The sequence below is a fragment of the Orbicella franksi genome, chromosome 10, assembly GCF_964199315.1.
Source record: "Orbicella franksi chromosome 10, jaOrbFran1.1, whole genome shotgun sequence".
Taxonomy (NCBI): Eukaryota; Metazoa; Cnidaria; class Anthozoa; order Scleractinia; family Merulinidae; genus Orbicella; species Orbicella franksi.
Genome location: NC_138154.1, coordinates 6,667,588 through 6,691,911, shown reverse-complemented (window position 1 = coordinate 6,691,911; position 24,324 = coordinate 6,667,588). Strand labels below are relative to the sequence as shown.

Sequence of the window (24,324 nt, the reverse complement as noted above, 5' to 3'; positions counted from 1 at the left end):
TTTTCCTCCCATAAAAATATGACTTCTTCACATTAAAGGTGCCAGGAAAGGAGAATAAACATGTGAGGATCACTTTTCCGACATTTGGAAGGAAAATGAGACTTGCATTATACACACAGGACTGGCTTTAGATTTACATGAGTCACAGCACATTGGTTCTTCACCTGCTCCCAAACTGGCTTTCTGTGATTTCTATCAATGGCTTTATTTCAGTGGAGCAAATGTCCAAGAGGAAGACAGAGTTATTTTTGATGTAAAAAAACATCAAAATTGAACAGCACAAAGACAATATCATTTATACTGGATATGAAAAAGGCAACATAATAAAATGTTTTTAGTCCCATGCTATTGCCTTTTTGTCCCTTGGCAGGGGCCACAGAGAAACAAATTGTCTCTCAAGGCCACAAAAGCTGCATCAAATCCCGATTTCAGATTTTTTAACAACATATTCAGGGCTGTAGCTCCCTTTAAGCCAGTAAGCCCAGGGCTTACAAACTTCTCTCAGTATTTTTATTTTCTCTTGGAATATTTCTTTTATTATTTCATAGCACTAGTTTTCTGGGTGACTTTTTTAAGAAAACATAGAAGGAAAGAAACAATTTAAGTGCTCATGTCTCCAGCCTTCTTTTCGGGTTTCTTTCCAATGTCTAGTTCTATATTTCCACTGAATAGTAAATTTAACGTGTGCACCAGGGGTTGCAGGTTTTGCTAAACGATTTCACTGTTTTATCTAATATGCAAAGCAATGCTTTCATACACATGCCATCTGACTGACAAGAAAGAGTATTAGAACGAGATGTAGTGGTGGAAAACAAAGTGGCTGCTTTCAACTGGAGAATGACCAGCAACTCTGGTTGACACTCTTGACTGCATAAATCCAACTCTTTATCAAAACCTCAACACCATCCCCATGATCTTTCTCATTATGTCTGTGTCAACTGCAACTTTTAGCCCGATGCATAGAGTCAAGACTTATCTACGGGCAACCATGAGGACAGAGCAACTCAGCCCTTGCTCCAAAGTATGCATACAAGGACATAGCCATTGACAAGTAGGCCATGGCTCATGAGTTTTGTGGCAAGAAGAATAACCTTGGAATCCCATAAACTTATCTAGTCCAGTAGTACTAGGTTGTAAAGTACAATCCCTCATAAGTTCAAATCAGATCTTCTTCAGTTGTTAAGAATTCATGACATGAGGATATTTTACAATGAAGTGATTTATCTTATATATCAGCCACCTTGAGCTGTAATAAACCATGAATTAAACAAAGCGTAGGCCTACTTGACCTCCCCCCACCTTCTCTGGCCACTTATGAGTTATGGAACAGGCTTACAAGCCAATCAAAGTGCTCTGTGAGCAAACTCGTGTATTGAACAAAAGAATTAAAATATTTTTTGGATTATGTTTAGTATTATCTGGTTTAGGTTGACTAATAAGGTACCAAAGAAACAAAGTAACATTTGGATAAGAAGGCATTACAAGTGAAACGATCATGCTAACACATTTGACAAGGGTGGACGAGGTCATGTGTTTTAAAAATTTATCATTTTTGTTACTGGTTCACCAAGAAATAGTTGGCAGTAAATGTGGTTGAAAAGTGAACATTAGAAATATTGAAAAATCAAGGCAATACTGTCTTAATGAAAAGACAGTTTATCTCCCTTTATCAAATGAGATAAACAGAAACGAGTTTTGAGTTTTGTCGCAAAATGGCATTTTCAGGTTCTGCTTATAACGACGTACAAGGACACATTCATGACATTTTTGATGGACGTTTCCGATGTAAAAATTCCGTGAAATGTAAAATCTAGGCGATATTTTCATTTAAAGTTGCAACAAGGTGACAAGGAAACATGCGTTATTTTCCTTTGTTATAATAAGACAGAGACCTGGACGCTAAATATGATTTGCCCAATAGGGGCCTGGTATGAGTCATTCGTACCATGTTGTCCTTGTTATGTGTTCTCGTCATTCTTAAGTGAGAATGCTTGTTTATATTGAATGTATATCTCTGTGAAATGGATAAATTCCTATCTATGACGAGAACACGTTTAACCAAGCAGTGAATAGGCGAAGAAAACATTGACTACAAGCAGATCCTTTCGTCATGCGCCACACAGAACGAAACCATTGATCGCGACCGCCATCTTTCTTTTCAGACAGGAATGAAACTATCACTCGCCATAGCGAAAGACCATCACAGTAAGACAGATCAAACTACAGTCGAATGGCAAAGAAATACAAGTGCCCGTTTCCTGAATGTACCTACGAAACAGAAGAAGTGACAGACACGCTTGCGGCCGTTTTGCTATCGGTCCCCTCACAACGCACACACACTGCTCCAGGAGTCACCGATACTGCACCAAGTGCCGCTTCAAACACTAAACTCCAAAGAGTACAGCGCCCAATAATGTCAGCTGCAGGGTCAAGCGAGGATTGGTCATATTTCCTTACCTGTCGGGGCGACTATGTTGCAGTGACCAATGTCACAGGCAAACACAAGGTAATTCAACTACTCAAATGCTGCAATGAACAGCTTTGCAAAGACCTCACAGGAAACGCAGGCGGCTCCCTCACCAACAAGACTGCTGATGAAGTTATTAAAAAACTTGCCGTGAGGGAGGAGAACACAATGGTTGCCAGGGGTTCAATTGCACAACATGCGCCAGGACCAGGACGAGACGATTTGTAGTTTTGGTGCCCGCATTCGCAGCCAAGCTGGCGTCTGCAAGTTTCTAGTCACCTGCCCTGGTTGCACTAATGAGGTTAATTACACGGAGAACATTTTGCGCGACGTCTTAGCACGCGGCCTGGCTGACAGTGAAATTCAACTAGATCTGCTAGGAGAAAGGAATCAAGACATGACCCTTGAAGAAGTCTTCCAATTTATTGAGGCAAAAGAGGCTGGAAAACAATCCGCTGGCCGCCTGTCACAAAGCCAAGGTGTGGATGCCGCAAGTAGCCAATACCGTCATGCCAAACAGGATGACATCAAGCAATGCAAAGTTGGAGACAACAATGATTTGTGCTCCTACTGCAACAAGCATGGCCACGGCAAGAGCGCCCCGACCAGGATACGAAGAAATGACTGCCCCGCTTATGGCACAACCTGCGAACAGTGTGGGCGACCAAACCATTTCGCTAGCGTGTGTTGCAGCAAGAGCAAGTCCACCAGACCCCAAAAGCCTACCCCACCCAGTGGTAATACTACAGAAGGTGCCATCTTCTACTCGCTCTGCACTGCAACAAGCCTCAGCCATTATCCTGGCATAGATGTCATCAAACTTGACCACCACCTCTACTGCCACCTAACTGACTGTTGGGTCCGACAGCCATCAAAGTCCCAACCATTCATCACACTAACAGCAACTGCCCACCCCGAAGACTACACAGCACTGGGATACAACCCCCCCAACATCGCAGCTGACACCAGTACGACTCTCTGCCATGAATAGGGGCCTGGTACGAGTCATTCGTACCACGTTGTCCTTGTTATGTGTTCTCGTCATTCTTAAGTGAGAATGCCTGTTTATATTGCACGTATATCTCTGTGTGATGAGAACACATCTATTTGTCAAGGGAAAAGAGAAGAACAGACTTCCAGCTCATGTAACCAATGTAGGTATGCCAATGGTGAAGTATCCACAGCGAAGAATATCTAGTTCCATTGCAGTCTTAAGTTTCACTGGCATTAAAAACAATGAAAATGATTGGAAAAAAACTAGCCTGCAAGAGCATCCAGTTTCTTTGGCTCTTGTTTTGTTTTATTTTGTTTTGTTTTTTTTTGCATGAAACAAGAGCAGAAAAAAACAGGTGCCCTCACACGCTAAAGAAAAACACAAGCGACTCGATTGAGCCACATGTTTCTGCACTAGGCATAATTCAACTGGAAGTCCGATATTTTCGGACTTGAAATCAGATCTTTCCAGCGTCACTCATTTCCCGACCGCTGGTCAAGGGGAACAAAGACTCTTGGTACAAGCTTGCTAGCATTCCAGTGGAAACCACCAACCAGTCTGTCCGCAAGAACAATTTGTGATATCATTGGATATTTCGATCTTACCTGATACTCAGTGCATGTTTACCGACCAGTACGTAATTTTAGCAATTTTGACCTTCAGGTTTGATTTGCAATACTTGATAAACAATTACACTGAGGCCTTGTCCACACTACGCCAGAGAAATTTGAAAACACAGCTTTATTTCTATGGTTCGGTCCTCCGTCCACACTAATTTGCCACAAAAATGGGCGTTCTTCAAACAAAAGCACTGCTGGCTTTGTGTTTTAATGTGCACGGAAAACATTTTCATAATGGAACTTTTCCAAAACAATGACGTCACGATTTCCTCAACCACAAATCCAAAATGACTGGTGATTGTTGCGTTTTCAAATTTCTCCAACGAAGTGTGGACAGAAAACATTTGATATGTTTTCAAAGTGATTAACACCCTTTTCAGGGCATGAGTGTTTGCAGTCCCAGGGCAGTCATTCAAAGTTAATGCCTACATAGACCAAAACATCCCGCTTGAATGCCTCCAGACAGACTTGCCACAAGAAGACTTCTTCTATAAAATGAAGTCGACTTGTTCCGCTTGCTCGGATTCAAATTTAAAATTTGCATAATTTTTGGCGCGAAAACATGGGTGTGACGTAATGATTCACAGCCTACCCCTAATTCCCTGGATTTTTTTTTTAAATATTTTAGAGCGAGTGTAAGCAGAAAAATAAATCATATGCCCAGTAACCACAGCCATGTATAAGATCAGATTTTAAGACATCCTTTATTTAAAGTTGAACAAATTATGGGCCAAAATTTTCAAAAAATATCAACAAGAAAAACTCAACTTGAGTTGTATTATAATTGATAAGAAAACACAAAATCATATTTTTTCTTTGCTGCTCGACAAAAGCTGAGAAAATTGAACTCACAAAAACGAGTTAATTCTTGACTTTGGAGCACAAAACAAAACTGAAAACAACAAAATTTCCATTCTTTTACCATACTGGATAACATTTGAGAAAACACTGGAAAATAAAAGCGAAAAGACATATCTAATGTACAATTTAAAAACAAGAAATCAGATCATTTCTTCACGTGCGACGAATGCAGCGCAGTGAAGGAAAGGTGAAAGTTGTAAATAAAAAAGACGACAAAAACAAGCCAGTTATTTTGAGATAAATCATATTACAACTGTGCTAAATTAGTGCCCACTTAGTTCTTTTCTCAGGAGTTTTATAGTAGCTGAATAAAACTAAAAAAAATTGTATTTGAACGAAGGGAATAAACTAAACAAACACAGCCGCAGAGGCCACCGTAATTAAATATGCAGAAATCCACCATGCAAAAATACTGTTGACTTTGAAAACCTAAAATTCCCAAAGAAAGGTAACCAAATGAAAGAAACATGACAGGAAGTTCAACAACAATAAAGTTTCATTCAAGATGAGGCAAAAAAAACTATCTAAAAGCAAAAAAATGTTCAAAATTTCGCAGATGTGCTTCGCTGCGTGACAACATGTTCAAATTAATTCTTCACGCTAAAGTAAAAGCTTGAGTTTCTATTGGCCGTGGCTTTAGTAGTCGTTCAAAAATTTGAATTAAACTTCGAAGTAATACTGTGCATTACCACTTTTGTTTTCTAGAGTCTGGGAAGCTGCTTTAAATCCGCAATCTGTATTCAAACCCACTTGAAAGTGCAACGACTTTATTAACGCAAGGTTGTATTTACCTTCAAAAGCATCCTTAAAGTGCCTATAACACCAAAAAATTTTTTGCGCTTAATTAAATCTCTGTACGGAATTGGGAAAAATGTCGCAAAAATTTTTTAATTCGGTTCAAACCGCGATTTTTTATGATTTTTTAAAGATCGGAAAAATGGCACTTTTTCAAAACACGACCGAGTCACAGAGTCACTGAAAAGGGTCTGGGTATAGCGAAACTTGTGACGTCATTCCAGGCCATTGATCGCTTTCTTGTTTGGAACCGCGTTTGCTTCGCTTCGGAAGGTCAGAAATCTTGAAAATGCCAGATAAATGCGTTGTTTTCGGCTGTAATAATAAGCCAAGTAAGGCAGAAGGTATTTCGCTTCATCCCATACCTTTTGAAGGGGCTGATGAACCGCAGAAGCGAAAAAGAAGAAAGCAATGGGTTGACTTCGTAAAATCTAAGCGTGCTCATTGGGAGCCCACGAAGTACTCGGCAGTGTGCTCAAAGCATTTCCGAGAAGAGGACTACGAAGTAATGTTCCCTGGATTGACAAACGTCAATATGCAAAGAAGACTACGGAAAGATGAAATTAGCATTTGTGTTTGCCCGACGATCCAAGCGCCTTGTGTTTCGGGCGGAAGTAAACCAGAAAGCAAGCGAGCTGAGAGAAAGGTGAGAAATGCACATGTATTTTCATTAAAATGAGCAGCTTTCCCGCGGCATCTCGTTGTTAACATGTTTCTTTCACGTACTCGATTTGTATTTGCAAAAGTTTTGATGGTCTTTAAGAGTGCATTCCTTTGAAATATTTCGCTTTGTCTTTCTGCATTCAGAGGAAGAAAGACGCGCTGGAAAGTCCTGACATTTGTGTCCCCGTAGTCGAGCCCGAGCCTAAACGTAGAAGAAGAAGCAAGGAGCCAACTGCATCTTCTTCTTTAGTTAATGCAGAAAAAACGGCCACAAGCAGCAGAACTCGTTCATGAATCAGAGCCACCAGATGTGTGCGAAGTCGAGGGAAATCCGCCTGCAGAGCAAGTTGGGGAAAGTGCCGGTGCGAGTGAAGAGTGCGCGAGCTGCGTCGTTCTTCGAAATGAAAAGAGGAAGCTAAGCAACACAGTAAAGTCGTTGCGGGAAAAGCTTATAGAAAAAAGGAAGGAACTTACAAAGATAGAGAAGAAAAATTTACAAAGAAGAACAGCTAAAATAATAGTAGAATATGCACCCGACAACCGTAAACTTGCAAATGGCGCGTCGCCACGCGTCGCTAGCAACGCAAAACAATGCCAACTAACCATTCTTTGATTTCCTCTGATCCACTTAATCGGTTTTGAAGCTTCTTCTCTAGTTCTTCCTCCGTTTTTCTTTCCTCTTCATATTGAGCCAGCCATTCCTCGTCTGCCATCGGCTCATTCGCATAGGCATCTGGTTCATCATCTGAGGTTTCGTGTTCGCTCGGGTTTGATGAACCCTCGACTTCTAAGTCGTACTCGACCTCGACCTCTGCGGCCTCAGAGTCCGAGCTAGAGTCATAGCTAGAATCGCTGGACGACATTATAAGTACGTTTGAATATTCAAACTTTTGTTGAGTCAAACAAAAGTTCTTTTGACAAAAAACTAACCCTCAGTACTCTATCCCACACACAAAACAACGTGAGAGTTTATACTGGAGCAACGCTGGCAATGGCCTGGAATGACGTCACTGGTCCCATTCTCCCGAATGCTCGGTCGTGCTCTTAACAGCGCCAACTTTAAAAATTCGTAAAAAATTCGGGTTTTAACCGAATTCAAAAATTTTTGCGACATTTTCCCAATTCCATACAGAGATTTGATTAGGCGAAAAAAATGTTTTGGGGTTATAGGCACTTTAATTTCCGTGTCATAGAACTTTCTGGCCCCAAAACTATAGCTTTGACTCCTTTCTCATTCAGGCTAGACACCTGGTCTTTCATCAAGGAAATCAAAGGAAAAATAACAAGACAAAGTGTCTCAACAACTTCTCTTGCACCATGTTCAAAAAAGTCCAACACAAACAGCCTAATGTGGAATGTTAAACTCTCTTCAGATCCAGTCAGTGATCCAAAGACTAATGTATCCTTTGACTACTACGTTGATTCACTCCGATTTCTTTGAAACCAAGCTTCCTGAACAAAACACCTTGTTTCAGCTTACCTGTGTTTGTGTGTAGCTTGCGAAGAGCCCCGGTGCAAACCAGGTCACAAAGACCTATGAAGTAAAACAATGTAAAAAGAACACTGTGACAGGCAACCCCAAGAGGAATCGAACTCTGGTCCCCCACATGACAAGTGATACTCATGACCAGTGCGCCACAGCAATCGGCTGACAGCTTTCAGAATTTTTTAAGCATGTATAGTGTTACCCCTAGCATTATTGAAAGCTAACCGTAAACAGGCTAACCGGAGAGCTACTCAGACTAACTGGAGTGCATTTAAGGCCAACCAGAGTGCTTTTTAGGTTAACCGGAGTGCTATTTAGCCTAACCTACAAAAAAGTTTTGACTGCCAGTCATTTAGTCTATTTGAAACCTTGTCCGGCTGCCAGTCATTGAAATACTTCATTATAAATACCGGTATACTGGGTGCCAGGCTCACAAAAATTCATACTACAGTGGAAATAGTGAAGTTTTCAGTCATATAAACAGGGATTTGATCTTACCAACTGAAAGTTTCAAAAATTTAATTTTGACTGCAGGTCACATAGAGTATAATTTGAAAACCTGTCTGGCTCCCAGACATACAGTACCAGTCAAAGGGATTGCAGCAACTATACGCACGTAAAATGCATGTAGTCTGTGTGTACTATTCGTGGACACTGCGTGTAAGGTGCATATAATTACATGCGTGTAAAATTTACTGATCTGGTAATTATACGCATTTGCGTGTAATCTCAACCATATACGTGTATGTTTACTAGAAGAAACCTTTGTTATTCATACACACATTTGCATGTATTTTGCAAAACAAAAAGCCACCACTAACTTGTATTTGATACACACGATACTCCATGTTCACAACAAAAAGTAAATTTAAAAGGTGAGAAGCATTGCTAAATTAGTGGACTAGCTCAACCACCTATCAAACAAATACTCTTTCTTAATCTGTAGCAGCTTGCACTTGTGCCTAACATCAAAACTTAATTCTTACAGATCTCTGAGCTTTCATGTACGTTCAAACAGATACAACGTACATCGGAACATAATGTTTACCCATGCAAGAAATGTCATTTCAAATCCTGTTCCTTCGATAACAATGAAATAGGGATTCAAAGAGAAACAATCAGACTCTCTCTTAATCTTAAATGGCGAATACTCTGAAATTTTTTTTAACAAAATCTAAGCATTCGTTAATTTTCAATTTGTCAGATTTGTGTGTAACCTTCTGACAACAACCCACAATGTTCACACCTGGTTCATTCCATTATTTGGCTTAAATTTCAATACAGTTGACTACTGATAAGCTAGATTCGAGAAAAACATTTGGATTTTGATCTGTAGGTTAAGTCCAGTTCACAGATCATCGCATGTCTGTACATGTATATGCGTGTGGAATAAACTGAAACAGTAACTAATTTAAAACAACTCTCACACTGCACAGGATTTCCGCCTGGGGAAGATTTTGTTCACATGCTAGGCAACGCTATTCGAGAAACAGATCGAATTTCATTTTTATCAGATCAAAACAATGGTTTCAGAAAGAGGACATTCACTTCTGAGTACTATTAATGATGAATCTTCAAAGGCTTTTAAAACTTGAAGATGAATAACTGATGTTTAAAAATTAGCTGAAAATCTCAAGCAAAATATTGTGTTCTGCTGTTATTTCATGTCCGTCAAGCCTCAGTTCATCAGTCACTGGTGCCCTTGTTGTTTCTCGCGAAAAGAAAAAAAAGCACAATGGGAAAAGCTTTTGACCACCGCTAAACTCCAAACACTTTGGAGTTCGAAATATTTTTAATGAATCTTCAGATTGATTTAAAGTACACTGATTTCTGCAATTTAAAATTGAAAGCGACATTACATGTTTATGTTCTGTTATCTCAGTGAATCCTAGCACGCCTGCCAGTCACAGGCGCAACTTGTTGAAACTACAACAGAAAAAATAATTTTACTGCAAAGCAGTAAGCCAGTTTAAGGCAACTGGTCAATTCTATTAGAAATGTTTGATGACCAGAAGCAAGAGGGCGAAAGACTTAACCGTATTGCAGTGCAATCCAGTATGGTAAATGTTACCTTGATATTGTTTTGTTCTCATTACACGCGCTTAATGAGTTACAGTTGAACGACTGCAAGTCATTTTACACCCAATGTCACGTCTACTCCACGTAATTACATGCGTGTAGTTACGCACATTTTCATGTATTTGTGTGAAAGTGTGTGTAAGGTGCTTGGATATTGCGTGTAATCTGCGTGTAGTACGCGCGCTTTACGCGCATGTAATACTGCAAACCCTTTGACCAGTTCTGTATAGACACATTTATGACCGACCTTCTCTCACTTTGCTCTTCCGTGTTGATATGAGCAGGCGAATCAAGGAAATAGCCCCTAAGTAAAAAGAAAGGAAACTAAGCTTAAATTATCCTAAAAACCCTTATCTCAACAGAAAACCCTAACTCTCACTACAAACTGTAACACTACAACACAAAATGTGCTGTGCACATGTCACACCTTTAAGTGATAGCGTTCATTTACCGACCAGATTAAATTGTAAAATAGAGACGAAGAGTTTTTCCTCAGTCGCTACAAAGGAATCTACGCTAGTTTTCATTAAGTCGACTGCAACAAAGTCCACAGTTCACTAAGCCTGTCGCAGAAAGTCCGTCTTCGGAGCATTCGTCGTGCGAACTTACTCCAAAGCAATACGGCCAAAACTGTCTTGAAATGATGTCGAAGCACTGTTGTAGTGTAAAAGGACGTTTGTACGGGTTAAAATAAAGAGATTTATACTTACTTGAGTCTTCGTGAAACATTGCAGGAGAACAGCTGAGACAGATGAGACAGCCGATGCACCGTCTGCTCGTGTCAGCTGTACCTGAACTCCCTCAAAACTCCCTCGAAACTCCCTCGGGAAAATGTGCTTCGGTGTCGAAGTCGTGTAGTAATACTCCAATATTCCCTCCTATCAAACTAGATCCCAGCCTCTCCAAAACCAAACATTCGTGATATTTCACGAGATGACACTTTGACACGTTTTTTTACGTTATCAGTTTTCAATTTTTATTTTCTTTTTTTAAAAGTTTATCTCCACGACCAGCACGCGAATCTCTTCACGGTGGCCAATTCACATTATCAACCCAGTTGATAAAACCAAATTACCTTGTTATACTCCACACCGCCGCAGCACCACAGTCTCTTTAGAAACTTACCCCGTCTACTCGAAAAATGGCCTCCTACGCAGTCGACCAGACGTTAGCGTAGGAGGCTACTGGAAGAATGGAAATAAACCAATCTCCCAGTTATTCGAATGTTTCTCAAACATGTAAAAATATTGTAAAATGTATACTACTTGACGACAACTCGCTGACTCGCTGTAAGCAGTGAGACCCACCAGACAAAAACATCAACCTCGTTAAGTTGCGATTATTCTCTGTGTCTCGGCATCCATTATTACTGATATGTAAACTGGGTGTCTAAAAACGAAAATCCCTAAGATCCTAAGACTCCTAAATCTCGAAAACTTGAAAACAAAAGCCCCCCAACCCCCCCCCCCAAAAAAAAATAAATAGATAGATAAATAAATAAAATAAAAAAATGTATATCTATATAAGTCATTTTAAGCTTCATAATACTAGTCGTTTTGAACTTCACTTTCGGGGCAGCAAAAAAAAACAACAACTTAAACATAGTTTCAAGTCGGGCTTTAGACTGTTCGAAACCCTCTATTTCCTTGTATTTTTATTCGATCGTGCGTGAACAGAGAGGCTGTCGGGAGTTCATCGTCGCAGCTTCGCCTCCGCCTTAAATTGCACGTGTATGCAGAAACTATCAACTACCCACCTATACTAATAGAAACCTGGGGAAGACAGTCATACAAGGACTCTATAAACTGAAGAATAGCGCGTTATACGACATCAATAGGGCAATTTATACGAGGAAAATAAGCCGCGACTTACACAAGACGGGAACTTACCGTATAAACGGTACATTTTAACCAGTTCAGGTCTTACACAAGCCGCTGATAATGTTAAAGCCGTGGCCTGTGTAGGCTGAGGGTTTTGAGCGAAACCAAATAAATAACCTGTATCGCGGCTTGTGTGCCGGCTCACGTAAGACGCGAACTCGCACTGTGCAAGGGCAATTTTTCCCGCGCTCGCGCGATTCCGCAATTGCTATGACAACCAACGCAAAAGTGAGACATAAGTCACGAAAAAGCCGTGAACCATTCATACGAGCACTTCGCGAAAGCAGCGCTCGTATAAATGGTTCAGTTCGCGGCTTATTTTTCTCGTGTGGGAAACAAAACTTTAAAGTCTTTAAAGTTTGATGTGCTACTTAAACTCTGGGTTCATTGTGGTCGAAACATCTGAATTATACCCATAAAGGAAATCTTGATTAGTCCTCCAAAACATTGCACTTAAAACTTAACATGACAACGTTTCAGGTTTATTATTTCTTCTACTGCAACTCTCAAAGTACCAAAAACATCGACGTTTCCACCTGAAGACCTTACGTGAAACCAAAGTCCGTTGTTTATACTCCTGAGTGAGACGGGGGGGCATCCCAGACCTTTTGACATGGGAGTATCCGCCCCGGGAACATATCTAGCCGGCTATATACACATTTTAATTAAAATCTCCGGGTCTCGGCAGGGTTGGTGGTTACTTGTGACTAATTAGATGCAAGATAAAGGGAACCAGTTGCCCTTCCGTCCAGCCTGGTTGTTGAGAATAAACTCTAAAGAGGGTGTTTCGTTTATTAACATCCCACAGAAAGTGCGTTCGTGTCAATGATATAGCGACTTTTTTTATGCATAATTCCTAATTATTGCAATACTTTACGTACTTAGCCTCAAGTAATTTCCTGATTATTGTAATCTGTTTGAATGTTTAGGTCGCTCAAGTAAACCGTCTGATTAGAAACTGCGTCATAAGGTTATTGTGTAAACTTGACAGGAATCACGGATTAGTTCGTAAACAATCATCTTTTGTGATAACACCACGAAAATGGACTAAATAGAATTTCCGACATCTGTGTTAAGTGATCTATCTGTGGTCGAGCTGGAAATGTTTACTTTATCATCTCTAAACTGAGCAGAACTTTACTACGAGACATGCACATTTTCCAGCTGTTGTCATGATCACTATACCGGGAGGAGAAGTAACGTTTGTGTTTCTCCCGCAGTGTATACTTATGTTCCATATCTAGCTTGAATGTAGAAAATCCCTCCGAAGAACTTGCGTGCAGCTAGGTGATTCACTGATGATATTTTTATCGCTTTTGCCGGCTTCCTTGCATTACTGTTTCTACAGTATGCAGAAAAATAACAAATAAATACAATTTATTTAATTCGATTTTTTCCACACCTAAGGTCACATGGCTTATGGTCGGGAGAGCATCCATGAGGGGTTTTTCGCTAATATTCGACCTTGAACAATTGGATTTCACACGAGACAGTGTATGTCAAAACTGAAGCGCCCGGCTCGATGAAACAAGGCGGTATCACGACGGCAGAAGTTATGCTTGACTAAAACCTTGTACAAACGCGTCGTTCGGGAAACAGAATCGACTTGCTTCTATTACTGACAGTCGTAACTTGAATATAGACACTCTGTCAGCACGACACTCAAACCAACAAAACGTGCGTGCCAGCTGAAGTAGCTTCAAGTGTTTATTTTCCAAAAAAAAAAAAGAAAATCATTAATCACCAACTAGGCACGTACTCAGAGGAAAAATCCCCAGGTTTTAGATTTAAATCTGTTTTTATAATAGCTATACATCGAAAGCTTCTTTACTTCTGATCAATGTGTTAGATCGAATGTCCAGGTTGATCGAGTTTCTTATCGCTATATAAAGCTGCTCGCGATCGTGTCCCGTGCCCAAACACATGAAAGTTGGATAGCCACACGGTTAACATTTCGTACTTGTCGTACCGCTGTGGTTTTAGTCCGAGAATGCTTCTGAAGTTGTCCTTCGCTTTCCTCGTCGCCATTCTGTGCCTGGAGTAAGTAAAAAGGCGCGAGATCATGTGTATCAATATTCTCGGTTTTCGGCTCTTCTGATGGTATTAACTCGTTCTTTTCTTGACAGAGGTGTGGCGTGCGGACCAGTTAACGTTCTTTTCCAGAGCGGTGGAAAATCGCTAAAGCTTGGGCAAATCAAACTCGGAGACATGCAGGTATTGATATCCTTGTCTTTCATAATATATTTAACTGCAGTCTATTTAAAAACTTACGAAGCTGTTATTTATCCTGATATGCATATGCACAATCCTGAACTTACTGACGAGTAGCCCGCGAGATGCTTTGCAATTCACTCTGTAATTAGCTTAATCGGGTTGACAATATGGAGCAAAACCAATACTAACATACTGAGCTTTGCTTTCCGTTCTGCGATTAATGATAGCGTCTGTCTGGAACTTATACCAGTGCCTAATACAGCTTTGACGTGAAAATAAATAACGGGGGCAATGTCGAAAGTAAGATTTCAATTTGCTGCACCCCTCCGACTCTTTTAACAAATTAGGAAGGAAAATAAACGCCGATTCCTTTTACTATCAGTTTACCTTAACCTCGACTTCTAAAAAGTAAGCTTTAGAATCATTGTCGATATGTTATATGTAGGGAATCCTGGTTTAGGGGAGGGACTAACTGTTTCCGGGAACGACTCACTTGTCTTTGCTTCTGGTTTGTAGCCTAAGTTGCGTCTCGGGGTCCGGAAAAAAAAAAAAACTGAAAAGTAAGCAGATACGAGGTTAAATAACGTGGCCGGGTATTCTGAAGTTGCTCCCTCCTTTTGATTGAAGAATATTTTTGCTGTGGCTTATTTACACTTCAATTACTTGAGCAGACTATGTTAACTGATATGTTGACTGGTGTTTTCTTTATCTGGTTTATTGAAGGGAAGATATGTAGTCCAAACGTGAGCTTTATTGAGCATTTGTTTTTTACTACAGGTTAACGGGTTATAATCCTATTGTACCCCCCAAATTGTTGTCTTCCGGTAGTTATTGTTATTTTTTTCTCTCTCTCTTTCTAACGTAAAGTTAAATGGCGACCTTTGGGATAAATTTGGTTAGTTAAGAAAAAAGAAAAGAAAAAAAGAAACACGATCTACCTAAATTCATAGTATTTTCAATCATGCATTCTCGCTGCTTTCAGGAGGTTCGCGTACAAGAATCCAGCGCCACCTGCAACATCGAAAACAAAGGTTTGCTGCGCATGCGAGAACTGCATTTGGAATTCTGCGATGGAAAATCGTGGGTACGACTGTTAGACCAAAAGGTTGCACTAAACTCCCGCGACAAAGCAGGTCGGTATCGAAGACATTGTCTAAAGCAAGAATGCAAGAATTCGAGTTTGGGATCTTGTAACTTCACTCGGGCCTCAGTGCTTTAGATGTCATTTCTTTCTTCTCGGGTTTCTACGGAATTGGAAGTCGTTGTCATAATTTTAATATTTTCCAAAATGACTATTTTTCGTCTCGCAATCACCCTCCGATATTATTACTTTGTTTTTTTTTTGCTTCTTTAGACCTGATTAACATCGAGGTATCAAGACTTAATTCACCTGTTAAATCAAAAGTTAAAGATGCTGTTCTAGCCCGATTCTACTAAACTAAATTTGCTAGTAATTTTAACGCATAAATGGTCTCAGTTTCGTTCCGTGATTTATAGTAACTAAGAAGTTTATGGTGCAATATACGGCTAGAGATCACTGTTGGTTCATGGTTGCCACTGACATCCCTTTTCAACATCCCCTGACTTATCCCTGGTAAAAATAACATATCCCTTACTGAAGAAATGCAAAATGTCAGGTTTAGTAGCGGCTTCTTTTCCCATTCGCTTATCGAGAGTGTTAGTTTTCCCAAATTTCCCCTCTTCATTCAGGAAATTGACATCGTTGAGATCACAGTGACTCCATATTTTTTTTTCCAGCTTTCAATCCTGGGTATTGTATCAGCCGTGTTAAATTATTTCAATACTCCCTGACTTTTCTTCAAAACGTCAATTTTTCCCGACTCAAATTAAAATTCCCTGACTTTTCCCTGACCTTGAATAATTTTCGTCCTGACCCGTGGCAACCCTGTGGGTACTAGTATTGTATCTGTTTTACTTTCCAGCCAGGGCTAAATTCTTCAAACCGAGGTATTCAAAGGATTAAACAATTCTTTAATGTGTGCAGCTGTTTGTAATATTCAGTAGAACATTCACGTTCTTTGTAGGAGTCGACTGTATGGATATCAAGAAAAAAGGACATTCCGAGGGAGATGGTGTGTACTGGTTGGACCCGGATGGAGGAAGCCATTTAAATGCATTCCTGGCTTATTGTGACATGACGTCATTCAATGGAGGATGGACCATGTGTTACACAACCGATGATAAAGCAAAACCCAGGACTGAGGTCTCGTACAGCTCCAATTTTCCTTATGGAAGTGACGGTTACAGAACAAACTGTAACAATGTCGTAGTAAGTTGACTGGTTACTTTTCCATCATGTAGTGTAATATCAGTGTTTTGTAAGCGGGTTCTTGTTCACGTAGACGATACGTACTTCACGTTTCTCGTAGCAGTGAAACGTTCTTCCATGTAACCAATCTAGTAAATCCTTTTCCCAAAAAATCGGCATGAAATACGTCATTTGGACGCACAGTAGCAGTTCAGGGTGACTTTGCAAATGGCAATGAAAGCCGCAAGACAACTAGTAATCGAGTAGACTGAATAGTGAAATATTGCTGGAATCTCAAACAACAAACTACACGCTACGAAAAAAGGACACTCTACAAAAAGAAATCTGCCCAACACTTTTTTCGCCGAATGTGCTCTTAATGCAAACATACTCTGATTTATCCTGTAGTTCTCGGAAATAATGTTCATTGATCACCAAACCGGAAAGAAAGTCTCCTTCAAACGGCGAACCAAAGTGCCTATAACGGCCGCTAACAATTATGGGAATATTGCTAGCACTTATGGATTGTGGGACGGCGTGGGTGCAAACAACGCTTATTCTTATCAACTGCTGATCTGTGACACGGCCTTCTTCACCGGTTTCTTCGTTTCTGGTTACACGGGCAGCTGTTACAAGCAGTGTGATTCTTGGTGCGGTGACAAAGCCTCGCCATACTTCCGCACAGCGTCCACAAACGTGAATTACAAGGGTGTGGCCTTTAACACTAATGGTCATCATCCAAACATACCGAGTAACAGGTTGATTAGCGTCGGGCTGCGCTAAGATGTTACGGAGATTATATACCATCTACATAGAGCATGTGCCTGGGTAATAGTTGTAATGCTCAATAGCCACCGTTGATTTTGTGACTGCGAAACCTTCACTACCTCGGCTCACTGAACTGAGATTGTGATCTAGATAAAAATCAGTCACTCGATAAACATCCCAATGCGCCCCCGTATATGGTGCTTTAGTTTCAAGTGATCAAAGTAATACATTAACCTCTACCCAATAATCAATTGCTAAAATAAAATGTAGAAATGCAAAATGATATTGTCCGTTTTTGTGATTTTTACGTGACCACTATGTCACTTTGAGCGTGCAGAACAAGCATTCATTTAATGATTGGCACAAGGGAAACAGTGGGGCTGGATCTGGGAAACGCCAAACATATAAACACAGGAATTTCGAGTCCGAAATGGTTACAGTATTCAAATCTTTACGATGACGTGAACCAACCCCTGCCCAGTCCTTCTGTACCGCGAGATTCGTCCTGTTCCATCGCTTTTTGGGTGTGTGTGTGGTGATTTCAAAAAAAAAATCGCAGTTGGGTGATCACTGAAGCAAATTCAGTGCATTCTATAGTAATAAGCATCGATTATTTTTTTTTGACAGTTCATGAAGACCCTTGTTTGCCCGTCCGCCTGTCGTAATGACGGTTTCCAAAGTCTTGGTGCTGTTCGTTGAACCCATCTTCTAAATCCCACTCCCTGATATAAATCCTTCTGGTGATTGTTTAGTGAAACTTATCAGTGCTCGATCGAAGACAGTTTTGTTATATATCCGAACACCACATTATCTGAGGCTTGCCCTGAAAAGATACCGTATGAATGCAAGACCATAGACACACAAGGCTTTGTCATGCTTTGTAGCTGGGAGTATATCGTATGCAAGTCATTTGTTTCAGTGTGGTATGGCAGAGCCTCTGACGAAAGCAACGAAATCGTAAGGAGAATGATAAGTAGTCAAGTTGAGATTTCTTAAAGCGTACATTCGCCGCTCGCAATTCTCGGTACCTGTCATATTTTTTTCGCTTTGATACCCTTCAAGGTACCGAGCCTGCACACCCTGAGAGGTGCCAATACCGCTTTTTGAACCCGAACCGAGGTGCTACAAGTACCCCCGTCCTTTTTATATCAGAGTACCTATTCGTAGATGATACGACTGGCGCTAGTTGTTAAGGTGGCCCAATAGGGTTTTTTGGCCGCGCGAAGAATGGGTAAGAAAAATGGCGCGAGCTTTAAATGGCAACAAATATCAAAACAAACATGGCGGCTTCACGCGAGCGCACAATTTTTGTCACATAAACGCGAAGCTTACTTGACGAGAGTGGAATGGCATCGGTACTTTTCAGTAACGGGCACAATAATGACAGTCAAAGACCAGAAGTTTGATAAAATTATTAAAAAAAACGTTTGCGAATTTCCTTCACACTGCTTTAGTCAAATAGTAATCACTAAAGGGTAACTAATAGGAAATCGTATTTCAAGGAAATTCAGTTGAAATTTTACTTGATTAGCCATGTTCACTCTCCGATTGAGGTTAGTAATAAAAGACTGAAAATTCCATTCCGCAACACTTTTCCGCGACAGAGGGGAAATGTGAGGCCTAATATGGTCACGCAAACACGCATGCATCGTATGCATGCATCCGGGGGCAGGCCGTGGAAGCATGAGGACGAAAAAACAGCATACGTATAAAATGGCCGCCCGGTCGGCTGCCCTTAGCTGTGTCGCAGTGCGTCGTGTTCAAGCGTCGTATTTAATTGAAAGTGTTGGCCTTTGGTCCAGGGAATGTGAACGGTCTTCGTGGATTTTGTCTGGCAACCTTCTTTGCAAAGGATTCTCTGTTTCAGTCATGAATCCTCGGTGGATTGTTCGCTGGAGTCACAGATGAGCCGAGTTCGATCAGCTGACGTACTTGTTTCATTTGGGTTGTGTTTCCACTAGACTCCAACGTTATTCAGAGGACGACACCAGCTAAACCGTGCAGGTACGTTAACTATCATTGTTTTAAATGTTACATTTTGTCCATGAAAAATGGACAAGATGCTTGTAAGTCCCGTGGAAGGAAGAAATTTTCTAGTAAATCTACTCCGAGTCAAACATATGATTTGGAACAACAACATGTGGCATTTTTTGGACTTTTTTTTGCTCTGTGGCTACATGTCTGGCAGCCGGACAGGTTTTTCAGAATACTCTGTGTCCGGCAGCGAGACTTTGAAATTTTATATAAAGTAAAACACCGTAAAAAAGACTGTTTGACGGGCGACCCCAAGAGGATTTGAACTCGGGTCGCCGGCATGGCAAGCGATACTCATGACCACTGCGCCACGGCAACCGACCGGCAAAATTAGGAATTTTGCGATACATGTCCACATGTGGCATCGCACCGAAAATCAAACCCAGAAAGTTGTCTATAAACCTGCATAGATTGTGGACACAAAGTAACTGTAGAAACATTTCCATTAAAAACTTAATTCCAGCTTGCCCCTGGGACAAATAGCTCTCAAATTTCGCTTACCCTAGGCAAGTATTAGTTTGCTCTGTTAATGATTTAGCGGGCAGATGATTTGCCCAATCCCTTGCCCATCAGACAAGTGAGAATGAAAAGTCACTTGCCCAGCACGAAAAGACAACTAGACGTCACTTTTTTCAAGCCCTACCAGGCAACAGTCTTGAGCAAAAGTTGAAGGGCAGGAATCGGTTTTTGAATTTACTTTTTGTTTGTTTGTCCTGTAACTGATAGTTATGTTTCCATCCGGTAACCTTAGAGGATAAATTTGGTTTTTGAAAAAAGTTTTATTTTCTTTACCAGGGGTTTCAATAAGGTTTTTTAGAAGGCAGGCATCAGCCCATGACAACTAGGTAGAAAAAATGCAAGGCCCAAAGTGCCTTGCCAAGATAGGGGGAGTGGCAGGGGCATGTCCCCCTAATGAAATTTTGAAATCCTAGACTAACAGAGATACAATCCCCTGCAATTTGGAGCACAAAATCAGCTCCGCTTAATTGTCTATAGGAGATCATTGTATAGTTAGCTAAATCATCTATTGACACCATTGATAAAACAAAAAATCAGTTTTCATCATCTTTTACTGATTATATAAGAAGACAGTACCAAGACAATTGCCATTCAGTATTCCATAATTACACTTCAATAGGTTTCTAGCAAAAGCGAACTCGCATGCAAGAGTGCTTTAATTCTCTTCTTTTTCTAATTACCGTGAATGGTGAAAGATGTGCCTTTAGGAAACCACGCAAATGAAGGCAGGTTGCCTTCTTTCCGGTCATTTTAAAAACAAATTAATTGCACAGAAGAAAGTTTGTCAATGTCCAGGAGTATGATGAAACTGAGCATGATATTATTCTTAACTTGGTGGGAAAAACTTAAAAATAAAACTTCAAACTCTAAATTTCAAATTCAAAGGAAATTTGGGGAACTTGAGGAGTTCTAAGGTCATGTAGTAGCCATAACTGCAATGGAAGTAGTAATAGTTAAGAAATAGGACTTTTTCATTGTTTACAATATTGTCTAAGGCAAAGGGAGCTTGAGAGAATTTGAGACAGTTATTGAAACCTAAGACACAGTGAGGGTTTGCATAACTTGTACAGTACGACATGTGTATAGTTTTTGTGGGTGGTCAGGCCAAACAGTAGCTCTTACTGCAGTTATCAGCAGTTTGACATACAGTGTACAGACAAGGTAAAAGGGTCAATTTTGCTTTGCACGGAGCCTTTTGCCTCGTTCACTTGCATTTTTAAACAAAGGAATATTTGACTGCAGACTCAACTGCAATAACTGTAAATTTAAAACTCGTAACATTAAAAATTTCTTATCATGATCTGACATGCAAAACAGCTGAAAACATCTGAAGTAAGCATTGTGACAAGCTGGTATATCTGGCAGGGCCTGGCATTTCATGTAATACTATTCACCTTTAAATTCAACTTTATAATGCTTTCCATCAACAGTGAGACCTAGCTTTTTAAGGACCTTCTTTTCTTCCTTGAGATGGACATTCAGCTTTTTCACTTCACTCCTTAACAAAAGGTTAAAGCAAAAACTCACGAACTGCTATTTTCCGAGTACGATACTTATTTTTCATTAATAAAACTACTGTAGTTGAATTAATTTTGACTAATATAAACCACAAACATTTGAGATGGCACGAACTAGAAGTTCGTGCAATGAAACAGGAAATAAATAGTGTAATCCTTCAGTATCAATCCTCCACTGGGTCTGGTTAAGAGATTATCATGAACAATGCAGACTTTCAGTAAGTTCCACTTTTTGTCCAAGCTAATATACAGTAGATACTTTTTTGCATAGTTTCCTATATTCGTACCAATAACCGCTGACAAACTTTTGGAATGTCAACAATGCTCAAAGAAAGCTGCTTATCACAAGTTCATTTCATGTGGTAATTGGCTATTTTTGGACAATGTCACCCAGTAAAATTTATTTTCTCTTGGGAAGCCTCATTACATATCATTGAATAATTTGACTATTATCAGATGTAAATATTGATTATCTTTTAGCAGAGAAAGGAAGTAAATAGGGGCTTAGATTATTTTTTGTACACCAGATAAAAATTGGGCTTACTTCTTCTCTGCGCAGTTGGCAATTGCAATAGGCAGTACAGATAGTGCACACTGGGCACCATTGAGTCCTTTCCCTGCAGCTTCCATCATTGGAACAACTCCAACAGAGACTTGCTCTCTTCCTATAGATAATCAAACAAACTATAACTAACAGTTGATGATACCTATTAAGCCACCATCCTCCAGAAAATGGGAGGACCGGTCTCTTAATTGGGATTGCCTTTTAATATAGGGATTCTGTCATGAAGAACTAGCCAGAGGGTCGGTACAAACATAATTTTTTCAAATACAAACATGCATTACATAAGTCTTGTGACTACTGTTGCACATAATGAACCTAATATCAATTGCTTTTGTGAACATGGAATCATGTCAGCACAATCATAGTAAACATGTTTTTAAAGATTTCTATCTGTTGTCACCTTCTATTTTGAACTCTACATCACCATTTCCAAAACAAAGCCAAACTAGGTGTATTAAATTTTGGGTGGCCACTTCATAGGGGTAAACAAAATAGAAAAAAACTCCTTGGGGCTAGTAGAAGGTGGGGTTCGACTGTAATCAGTGACTGATAAAGGACCTAAAACATCTCTTTCTAATTCTAAACTAGGAATTTCATTATGAAAGTGAGTGCTGCCAAAGGTTGATAAAACGGTGGGAACTGAATTGAACAGTCAACAGGTCTGGAAATTTTTTTATCTTTGGAGGGTAGGGGTGTCCAGAGTAGGCCCTCACTGGATGATTTGTAATAATTACTACAGCAAGTGGTGTTTTAGAAAAATGGCCCAATTGTTAGGCTTATGGAGTTTTTTGACCCACATTGGGAAATTGCTGAAAATGCTTTGTTGTTTGTGGGGTGGGGAAAGTGGTTGAAAATGTAGGTAGTAGCAAAATAGAGGTGCTGTTCTAAAAGGTGAGAGGAAATTATTTTTTATTGTTGATTTGATAAGTTATTAATTTGATAGATGTTGGGAATTATAAATGACAACTATACTCGTTTATTGGAAAATTCATCCTTATACAATGTGTATCTTGACAAGATACCAAAGTTTCTAACTTCAAGTATGTATTAAAATTTGTTTCTCATTTACACATTTAAACTGTTTTCATTTGGAACTGTAACTTGAACAACAAGTTAGAAAATAATGTTATAGGCCATAAACTTGATACAAAATATTCTCGACTGGAGTAATTCCTTTTCAATGTGAACGATAACAGTAACTATAAAAATATGCCTAACTTGAACAATGAATTCTTTGCAAAAGGGTTTTGGCAAAGATACTTAGTAAATCAGTAGTAAGCAGGATTAAAATTTCTTCCTATATCTGTATGAAATATAATCAACCAATATTCAGTGGGTAACAATAACAGTAACTATAAAAATATGTCTACCTTGAACAATGATTTATTTGCAAAAGGGTTTTGGGAAAGGTACTTAGTAAATTAGCCAGTAGAGTTTCTTTTTAATGTGAACAATAACTGTAACTATAAAAATATGTCTACTTTGAACAATAAATTCTTGGCAAAAAGGTTTTGGCAAAGATACTTAGTAAATCAGTAGTAAGTAGGATTAAAATTTCTTCCTACATCTGTATGAAATATAATCAACCAATATCCAGTGGGTGATTTTTTTTAGATGTTAACTTTGTAATGAATTTTAAATTTAATTAGATAAATGAAAAAATGCAAATAAAAATCATTATTGACAGTAAGTTTTCTACATCATCATAGTACATTGGAAGAAAACAGTTTTTTAAGATTGAAGGAACCTGTTTTCTGTTGTTATAGTCCTCATATCTAATTTACATGAAGCAATTTATTGTCAGCTAGGTTTAAAGTAATGTTTAAATCATCCATCTCGAGAAGAATGTCAGTTAGATCATCCTCTGTGAGGGCAGCGTGCATTTTTTGTTGCGAAGCATCGAACAGTTTCACCAGCTGCTGGTGAGAGACAGACAGGTAAAATTTGTTGTTGGTGGTTGTGTCTTTTACAAAAAGTCTCACAAACCAGTGTTTGCTCTCAGGAGTGATCCTTTGTTTAAGTTTGCATGATCCACACTTTAGTAATTTGCCTGTCAGTTTGGTTGTCTTTCCGCAGGCATTACAGGTGTAGTAGCATGAAACAGTTTTAATACCAATGATGGATATTGTGGTATCTTTAGTGGTCATTTCCATCATTGTTGGTTCAGTCTCTGCTAGTTCTAAGAAGGCATCCGTTTCTTGGTAATGAAAGCCTTCCTTAGCTGTATTGGCATAAATTTCCTCTGTGTAATTGTTTTTCTTTACTCTCAAATTCTTAAATATGTAGGTTTTGTCAACCTCAACACCATCCACCCATTCCTGCCAAAAGACAGCTGCAATCGAATAAATGAAAACATTCAGAAAATACTTATCTACTTGTATGATGGCAACGTCAAACAACTGACAGTGTACGAAAGATTTGAAAGTGGAATATGTCTGGTCAAACAACTGACAGCATACGAAAGATTCGAAAGTCGAAAGCATCTGACAGCATGCGAGGATTTCTCACGTGCAAAGTGATCTCACGTGTGGATCCCAGATGATATGACAGCCATGTGATGTGCGTGTGATTGTCGTTTCAATTGTCCCGGATA

The 24,324-nt window shown here is 39.6% G+C and overlaps 1 protein-coding gene, 1 long non-coding RNA gene and 1 pseudogene across 5 annotated transcripts in view; 2 read left to right on the top strand and 1 right to left on the bottom strand.

Moving 5' to 3' along the window:
* The window catches only part of LOC145501147 (uncharacterized), a 68,260-nt gene extending 56,834 nt beyond the window's left edge, over positions 1-11,426 (bottom strand). Inside the window, exons 1-4 of one of the 4 annotated variants that reach the window (XR_014051186.1) lie at positions 10,676-11,426; positions 10,213-10,269; positions 7,575-7,934; positions 5,668-5,746 (exon numbers count right to left, since the gene is read on the bottom strand). This is a non-coding gene — a long non-coding RNA (uncharacterized LOC145501147). Of the gene's footprint in view, positions 1-5,667; positions 5,747-6,673; positions 10,270-10,675 lie in introns of those variants that run through there. The other 3 variants (XR_014051188.1, XR_014051187.1, XR_014051185.1) reach the window with 3 other exon arrangements.
* On the top strand, positions 1,939-3,469 carry LOC145501024 (uncharacterized; annotated as a pseudogene).
* A 2,349-nt stretch (positions 11,427-13,775) lies between the features above and the next one.
* LOC145499403 (uncharacterized) lies at positions 13,776-23,495 on the top strand. The gene is made up of 5 exons (XM_081478916.1): positions 13,776-13,885; positions 13,972-14,059; positions 15,042-15,192; positions 16,105-16,349; positions 16,737-23,495. The coding sequence occupies exons 1-5, from the start codon at positions 13,836-13,838 to the stop codon at positions 17,109-17,111; spliced, it is 909 nt and encodes a 302-aa protein (XP_081335042.1). The 5' UTR covers positions 13,776-13,835; the 3' UTR covers positions 17,112-23,495.
* Positions 23,496-24,324: the final 829 nt, after the last annotated feature.